The 9179-nt window shown below is 37.5% G+C and overlaps 1 protein-coding gene across 1 annotated transcript in view; it reads left to right on the top strand.

The window, feature by feature from the left end:
- The window catches only part of nubp1 (nucleotide binding protein 1 (MinD homolog, E. coli)), a 28915-nt gene extending 21200 nt beyond the window's left edge, over positions 1–7715 (top strand). The window contains exon 11 of the mRNA XM_053514761.1: positions 6916–7715. Coding sequence (XP_053370736.1) covers positions 6916–7022 — 107 coding nt within the window. The 3' untranslated portion in view covers positions 7023–7715. The remainder of the gene's footprint in view (positions 1–6915) is intronic.
- Positions 7716–9179: the final 1464 nt, after the last annotated feature.

The following is a 9179-nucleotide window of genomic DNA, read 5'->3' on the forward strand; positions in this document are numbered from 1 at the left end:
ATTCCACCTGTACTTGCAATACTGAATGTACTTTCTGTGAATGTAATACTGAAGGTTTCTTTTATGTGTGCGGCAGAGCCACCAGGTATTAAAGGGTGAACAATGCTATTGTGCAGCAAAACAGTTTGAGGCTCAACACTAATAAGTCATTAAAGAAACACCACTGTTCTGGGTCAGGGTCACGGTCCAAACCTGAGAACAGTCCTTCTGATGTCGCCATAGAAGACGGGATTGTCTACATGTGCAAAGTATTCAGTTATATCATCCTGGCAACTTTAAAAAACTGAAAATTTCACTTCCTGCACTGCCATACACAGCAATTCAGCTTTTGCTTTTGACAAACTGAAGTCTCAGACCAGCTCGTTTCCAAATTAGCGTCACTGCCAGCGCCCTGCATCCAGTTTATTTGTAGTGTGTGAAACTGTTTCTCTCTCTATATATATAAAACTGTAAAATGGGCGTCTGTACATTTGATGATATTTGTAAAAAAATTATTTGGGGGGATGCAACATGAGTAACAGAACACATCAAGGTGGTTTTGGGAATTTTTGTTTGTTTGTCTGTCTGTTTGTGCAGGATCACGTAAAAACTACTTAATAATTTTGATATATATATATATATATATACAGTAAAACCTTGAATTGCGAGTGTTCCGCAAAACGAGCAAAGATTTTGAAACAATTTTGCCTTAAACGAACAAGTCTTGGTTTACGAGTACCGAGTGTCATGTATCACGCATGCGCTTCTTGTTTTGTTGCTGAGCGTCACGTGATCACAACTGAGGCAACGTTTTTTTTCTCTTTCTTGCGCTGCGGAATTGTGGGTAATCGTCTCCGCTGCTGGGTCTTATTGTGCGTCGCTCACTGGTATAATCAACATCCGTGAACGCATTTTCTCCCTCAGCCTGTCCTTATGTGTGTGCGCGCGTAATTTGACACCGTGCCAGTTCACACTCTCTTTCAGCAGGCAGGCACTGTGTGCGTTTGTGTGCTTGTGCGTGCGTGTCGCACAACGACAGACCCAAACACACACACACACAGCACTTGCGTGCAAAAACGGAAACACTTATTTGTCAGGATTTATTTTTACTTTTTTTTCAAAGGTAAAGTGCAGTTTAATTTATTTTATTTTTACTTTATATTTTGTATTAATAATTTTAATGTATTTATTTTTTTGGGCTGTGGAATAAATAATTTAAGTTTCCATTATTTCTTATGGGAAAATTCACTTTGATTTACGTGTGTTTTGGAATACAAAACAGTGTAATACACCCACCTACTGAACGAATTATGCTCGTAATCCGAGGTATCACTGTATAATCTATCCATAGATATATATACTGACTAGATGTCGCCTCTGACGCTGCTGTCCGTACAGTAGGAACGATGCGTCAGCGCGGCCGCCATCTTGTGTCGGGGGAAGCCGCGTCTACTCTGCATGAGTTAACATTGGCAGAGAACTATCAACGATTAAAATCACCTTCATTTGCTTAATTTTCAACTGATTTTCAAACCGTTTGGTTTATTATAAATTTCAGACATATATTTATGATCGAACATAGATTAATTAATTATTTTACTTATATCATATATGTATAATAGAACATAGATTAAGTAATTATTTTACTTAGATTAATTAATTATTTGAATTTTATATGTTATAAATATGTGATATATCATATACAATACAATACTTAGACACACCTACATAACTAATTAAATTGTTCTACAATGCACAAAACAATTACAAGGATGCTGATAAAAACATAAATAATATAAAATAAAGTATATATAAAATATAAATAAATAGATAAATAATAGAGCAAAATTAAAATTAATAAAGGCATGAGTTAAACAAACAAAGCGGAAAAAAAAAAAAACAGTTATAGACTTCCTGACCAACAGACCTCAGAATGTTAGGATGGGGAACCGAACATCTGCATCTAGGCAGAAATTAAATCATCATAAGTCGTCCAAATCTCAAATTATTTTTTTTTGTTTTTTGGTTTGTTCCAGCTGACAGACATGTATTTATGATCGGGTCCAAAGGAAAGTTGAAGCTTTTGATATTAATCTACTTCAAAACTAGGTGTAAGTTTATTATTCTTTCACTTCAGTGAACTTTAAATTAACTATTGTTACTGACTTTAGCCTTGTCTACTGCACACAACATGACTACAATGGTGTGATATCCATACTTAAAAATACATGTTAATTAAAACATTTGAATTGTACTGGTTTATTTTGTACATCAGCAAGCCTGCAATACAATGACCCAGCGTAAAATGGTTATATAACGCAAAAACAAACATAATGTGCGTACGTAGTGTGAAAACATTTTCCAATATTTACAACAGCTTATTAAATGATTAGACTACAGTATATAACACAAGTACGGCATCTTCAGAGTTGATCTGAATGCCGGGAAACTTTTGCGCTTCCTTATGATCCCCAACCCAAGATGGCGGTGATGTTGACGTATGTTTAGAGGCCCAAGGCGACAGCTAGTCAGTATGTAATCTTTCTGTATTATCTATCTATCTAGCTAGTCAGGATAAGGATCTGAAATTTTGAGGTGCGTTTTTTTTTTTGGATTCTAGCAATACAAAAACATTTCACCAATAAGGATGTTCTCTATTATCCAAACTGATTGATCTGTTGGAACATATATTGAGGATGACAGATTTATAATATGTGTTTTAAAAGTTAAAAAAAAATCTTCAAGTAGTGTGATTTTTTTTTTATTTTATTGGTTTTTAGTTTTGTTTTCCTATCGTTTAGTTCTAATTCAAGCTTGGTGTTAATTTATTCAGATTCTACACCACAACCAGACTAAGCCTTGGGTAAAGACACACTGATTATAACGTGTCATGCAGTTCAGAAGGTTAATGCCAGGATTGATTTAGCGTTCATGTGACCTTGATTTTAGGGGAAATTACCAGTCATGTGATCCTTTTTATACATCCGTTTTTTTTCCAAGACCAAGCCTCTGAGTAATATTACACGTTACTGTATTTAATCCGAGTTCTGCAGGAGCTATTTATAAAAGCAGTTTATAGTAGACCCCAGGCCCCTGGTGGTTATCACACGTGGGTGTTTTCTCAAGATGAGCCAGCCACGCTCTAAAAGCCCCTATTTTTGGTGTAATAACTATAATACGTCTAGTAGCAGCGATGATGAAATAACTCATGTAAACGCCCCTGACAGTGGAAAACACCATCCTTTCCAGCCTCCTCTGTAACCTGATCCTCAGGTCTACACTCGCAGCAGCGTGTGCTGGCAAACCACGTGACTGGCAGGAAGCTCCTAAAGTGAAACAAAAGCTAGGTGATATAATCTTCTAAAGCCTAAAATATGATTTATTAAATGTTAGATGTTTGTGTTGCTTTACGAAGGTTAAAGGTGTCACAAGAGCTGCATTTTTCTCCACCCCTCCTGTGTCAGTGTTCGTGAACCTCATGCTGAAGTTACTCAACCATATGCAGAGGCGCGGGGAGGGATTGATTCATCATTTTATTTACGAAACCAAATAAAAGTTTTATTTATAAACTTTTTTATTTTTATTTTTTATAATTTTATCTAATTATCTATAATATTTTTATAATAGTAAACATTATCAATTATCATCAGCTTAGGAATTTAATCACACACACTCTCATAGAGGGAGGAAGCAAAGTTTCTGTTTAAACAATGAATTAGATTATTTTTTTCTCCCTAAAGCGCGGCACTCCTCGCACCTCTATACCCTGGGTTTGGTTCCCGCCTCAGGGTCAGTGTGTGTGAGTTTGCATGTTCCTCCCTCATGCTTGGTTTCCTCCGGGTACTCCAGTTTCCTTCCACAGTCGAAAGACTTGCAGGTTAGGCTAATTGGCGTTCCCAAATAGGCCATATTGTGTGAATGTGAAAAAACAATACACTACAGTGCCAAAAGTATTCGCTCGCTTGTTTTCGCATACATATGAACTTGAGTAACATCCGATTCTTAAACCATAGGGCTTAATATGATGCTGGCCCCGCCCCCTTTACAGCGATAACGGCTTCAACTCTTCTGTGAAGGCTTTTCACAAGGTTTAGGAGTGTGTTTATGGGAATCTTTGTCCATTCATCCAGAAGATACTGACGTTCGCAAGAATTGGTTGTTACACAAGTTCATATCCATGTGAAGACAGATGAGCGAATACTTTTGCCAATACAGTGTATACTCTTCAGTACGTGGACTAATGAGATGTGTATTAAATGTTGAATGTCCTTTAGCAGGTTTCACCTTTAGCAGACTCCTCTGTAAGAGTTCCAGTTACAGTAGATATTGAACCAGTTTGGTTTGAGTTGACTGTGTGGATTTTGGTGGCACGGATCCAACATGTGGATTAAATATTGGGTTAAGACTCCAAAAACCTAGTTATCCTGCTTTATTCATTCCACATCCAGCTTTGATGTGTGTTTAATGATGACCTTCTGTTCGAACACAGCAGGATTCGACGATCTATCTGATGATTTGGGGTTCTGCTGAAGAGTTCCGAGGTTCTCCTCGTCCTTTATTTTTAAATCCACTATGTTGAATGTAAATCATCCCCAGAGCGCACTGCTTCAGCCACCATGATGAACAGCTGCTACAGTGTTCTTGGGGTTAAATGTCTCACCTTTACTTCTCCAAACACACCTCTGAACTAAACTTTCCTGCCAACTTGAGATTGAGCTTGAAGTGTTAGTTCTTATCTTATTTCCTCATACGCTTTTTTTTTTTCTAAAAGCACTTTCCAATTTCTGCTGAATCTCGACGAATTTCCAAAATGCCGAAAAAAACGCTTTTGTTTCGTCCGCGCTCCACATTAACCTTTGGCCTTTGGCCTTTGGGTCTCTGCCTTTTTTTTTCAAACGCTCCCTATAACTCCGCCCACCACTCGTGACGTCACGGGTTCTCGCAACTAGACCAGCAGAGTTTAGGGGCCGGTTCGGTGCTTATTTTAGGGCACCGGCACCAATTTTTTTCTGTGGAAAAGCGCAGCACTGGTTCCAAAATTGGGAACCGGCACAGGAACCAGAGCAGTGGAAAAGGGGTATGGTGTTCCAGCAGCTTCCACTTCATGTCAGGCCTGTGCCTTGGTGGTTCCTGCGCTGTAGTTATAGTTTTGGTCTTCCTGCACATCTTGGAAGAGGGACTTCACTTCTAAATAACTTGTTCTTACTGGGCAGTGGTTCAAGCTGATCTTGGAGACGTCCCAGTGACGTTGAAGACTCATGTAAACCTGTCATCTTATCATATTTTTTCAGATCTGTACCGAGCTCTTTGGACTCCCTCATTAAACTGTGCTTTGATCAGTTCAAATTCAGACAAACGTCTCATTATGCTGCAGCTGTAGTCCATAATCATCACCAAGGGGAAGCCTAGAGACCTTCAAGTTGACGTGACAAATTAATTGTTTGATTTGGTTTGATGCACAGTTTCTTCCTTGTTTAATTCAGCTGTAGTGAGGTGCTTAGAAGAGGAACAGAAAACAAATCGGCAGATACCGTACAATACATTACTTGTTAGTTATTTGGGAAGCTGTAGGTCTAACTCTGATTTCTGATCCAGGTTGTTGAGCAGAGGCATTTTAATCAGATGGAGTGTAGCGATTAACCAGTTCAGGGTTAAAGGTCGTTCTTTAGGGCGCAGCTGTTGTTTCTAGATGATTAAACACGCAGCTTTATGGCTATTAGGACAAACCTTGTAACGCCGCTCGAGTCAGTACATGATATCTCCACAGACATCGGACGTATAACCGCGTTCTAAATGCTAATGTGCTAATTATTACCTTTTCATTATTTTTGTGTGTGTTTCTGTGTAGTAAGTGTTATTTTCTCTATAGCTTTATTCCGGAATGGAATCAATTCATTATTTTCCTCAAAATTATACAAACAATACACCATAATGACAACGTGAAACAAGTTTATTTGAAATATTTTTGCAAATTTATTTAGAATAAAAAAATTCCAGACATTCGCACTCGATCTCAGGCCCATCCTCTCTCCACTGATCATTCCTCAGATGTTTTTTACAACTTTTAAACATTTAAACTCAGACGTGGGAAAGGGGAAGCGTTGTGAATAATTTCCGGATGCGCTGTAATTACAGTCTTAATTTCGATTCATATTGTGAGTGAACGATAAAATGTTTTCTTTACTTTTGAGTCATAAGCAATAAATAAAAAAAAAAAACTGTCTTTGGGAAGTACCTAATATTTTGGCCAGCCTACAGTACATAGATTTCTCAGCGGGACTTGTTCAAGGTTCTTCGGTTTGTTATGGATTCTTCTGAGATAAGGAAACACTTTATTCTTGTTTTTTTTTACAGACATGGAGAAAATCAAGAAATTTCCACATACTGTACACAATACACACCTTTAATATTTAGGGGAGAGTGCTAACCAGAAGCGTTTCCTTTCTGAGAAAAGTGCAAAGCACTCATATATGTTATAAAAGAACAAGAACAACAACTCAAAAAGATTGAAAGAATGCATGGATGCTTCAGGAAAAAATAAGTTTTGTAATTGTTTTTTCCTCTTTCCTACAAATTCCAGTTTGATTCTAAAAACCATAAGTATTTAAAATTGTATTTGTTTGTTTTAAATTAAAGGCACCACACCAGTCATTTCTGCTTTGTTTTTGTTAGCATCAAGCATGGCTTTTATTTTATAGTAAGCTAGCATGAAAACGTGGTCATTTATTTAAAGTTGTTTATGGTATATTTGTGGTTTAAGTATTGTTGAACCGGAAATACAGACATGAATCTCATCAGACAAAACAGTGACCGAAAAAAAAAAAAAACAGAAGTATGAATGCGGTGAGGAAGTGTGCGAGCTAAAGATTAAAATATTAACTCCTTCATTACACAAACTAAGTTATAACCAAGTATCTTGTTTGTTTTTTGCCTTAGGTATAAAGGATTATTGTGCTTCCAGTTTGTCCTCAGACGAAAACCCGAAGGCCGAAAGCGCTGGACAGCAGCCTGTGGTACAAACATCAACGTCGCAGTCATTATAAAATTCCTGGACCCGATTAAACGCAGGTTTTTTCACTGGAGCGTTAGTCACTGTTACGGTCTTCTGATTTTTATTTTTTTTTCTTTAAACAACTCTTCTGAGAACAGGGCTGAAATCCGAATTTGGATTTTAAATCATTCTGAGTCATTCCTGGTCATGAATGAAGTTCAGTGTTTCTTAAATTTTCTCAAGAATTTGTAGCAGTTTCAAACATCCTGTTTTCTGTACTGACGTTTTCAAAGTAAAAGTGTGTAGCGGAGTCCGATAACAGCTTTCCAAGTTCCTACAAACTAAATTAACGGGTGGTTAAATCTTCCTCTTTGTAAAAACAAGTGAGGAGTCAAGGATAAAATTTCAACATCGAGGGGATCTCCGTTTCTGATCTGATCAGATGCTGGTTTTTTTTTCCCTCATGCCTTTATTCACACCATGACCGGTCATGTATTCTCCATTCTGATTGGTCAGTTTCCACCGCGACGGCTGATTTCACGTGACTTCTTTAGCAACATTATTTTTAATAATCAGATTAAAATGTGTGTCGTCATGTCATCATTATAATTATTCCAACAATTATGAAAGGAGTCTCCAGTGTCAGCACTTTTATAAGTCATTTATTAATAAATCTAAAAAATGTAATTGTAACTTCTTGGAGGTGTAACTCTGTAAATAACTAAAATAAATAAATAACATGTACAAGTCTGCTCGTTGTGATCTGTTTATTTGTTTCTTTCTGAGTCATAAGAGGAAGTCGAGCCAGGTGTGTTCAATGCAGCGTAAAAACGCAGGTCTGATCCGCACCTTACCTTCATCATCATCATTCCATCCTGATATACTCTCAGGCCACATGCGAGGGTGAAGCGCTAAAACACGGCCGGAGCTAAGGTCATGCTAGCACACCTAAGCCAAGCTAATATTACTTCTATGTGTCGAAACAAAAGCTTATTGTAGCTTCTTTTTAGAAATAAATAATTTTTCCGTGGATCAGACCTGCTTATATGGTGCATCCCACAGGCCTCGCTGCTGGGCCCCATGTGCAGTGCGCTGTAAGGCACTAGGTGTTCTGCCAGCACTTCCCTGAAGGCACGGGTGAACCTTGGGTGGGTCCATGATCCCGTCTCCAGTTTATAGGGATATTACTGACCATCAATGTTACTGTATTAAACTTATATGGTGTTACTGTATGTCTCATCTGTAAATACACCTTTAAAGCACAGAATGAGAATGCTTAGGGTTAGGGTTAGATATATCGCAGCACTTTAAGTCAGCGTAATAACCCTGGTGTTTATGATTATGATGTCATAAAGGAAAATAACACCTATAAAGATAGCATGTTGATCATTTTGCTTAAACATTAGTTTACGGAATAAGCTCGGATTTCCCCTGCTGTTCAGAACATTTTGGAATTTAAGGTCAATAATCCCAGTTTTAATAAATCCTTTCTGAAACACCCTGATGCGCTCTTTTGGTTCTCTGTTGACTGTCCCTCGTGCGCATCAGATGACTTTTAAATCTTGGCAATGAAGCTGATTGTCGGGGAAGTTTTTAAAGGTCTAAAATTTCTAACGACGAAACCCCAAGAACTGTAAATAAGAAGCTGAAATGTTCTATTGTCTGGATAAATAAAGTAAAAGTTCCCTGTAACTTTCTGCATTTAAAAAAAATTAATTAGGTCCATTCTGGAAATGGACATGTTGGTTGTAATAAGTTCATACATACACTCTTAGAAACGAGGGTTCTTTAAGGAGTTAAGAGTTTCTACATGAAGCTGTCTTGGATGGTGTTACGGACCTAGATTCTTCAGTGGCTCCTGAAATAAGATATTCAAGAGTTAATTCACACCAAGACCCCTGTAATACATAGAAACTTTACATAAAAGGTTATTTTTTTTAGGATGTGTTAAATGTTTAAGGTTGAAGCTAGGAAGGTGCCAACCTCCTTCATTAAAGGGTTCGTTCTTGTATAGAGTTACAAGAGTTATATTCCTGTAAAAGGAGTTTTTAATGGTTTAGTGTGCACTTGGATCATATCGGATTGGATTCTGGATAGACGTCTTTAAAGGTCCCACCACGTTCCTACCCAGTTAATATCTACAGTCTTGGTGGAAAAGTGCGTTCTTTAATCGAACATAGTTATTTATACAAAAGTTATTTAACCTTTT

Source organism: Clarias gariepinus, chromosome 16, assembly GCF_024256425.1.
Source record: "Clarias gariepinus isolate MV-2021 ecotype Netherlands chromosome 16, CGAR_prim_01v2, whole genome shotgun sequence".
Taxonomy (NCBI): domain Eukaryota; kingdom Metazoa; phylum Chordata; class Actinopteri; order Siluriformes; family Clariidae; genus Clarias; species Clarias gariepinus.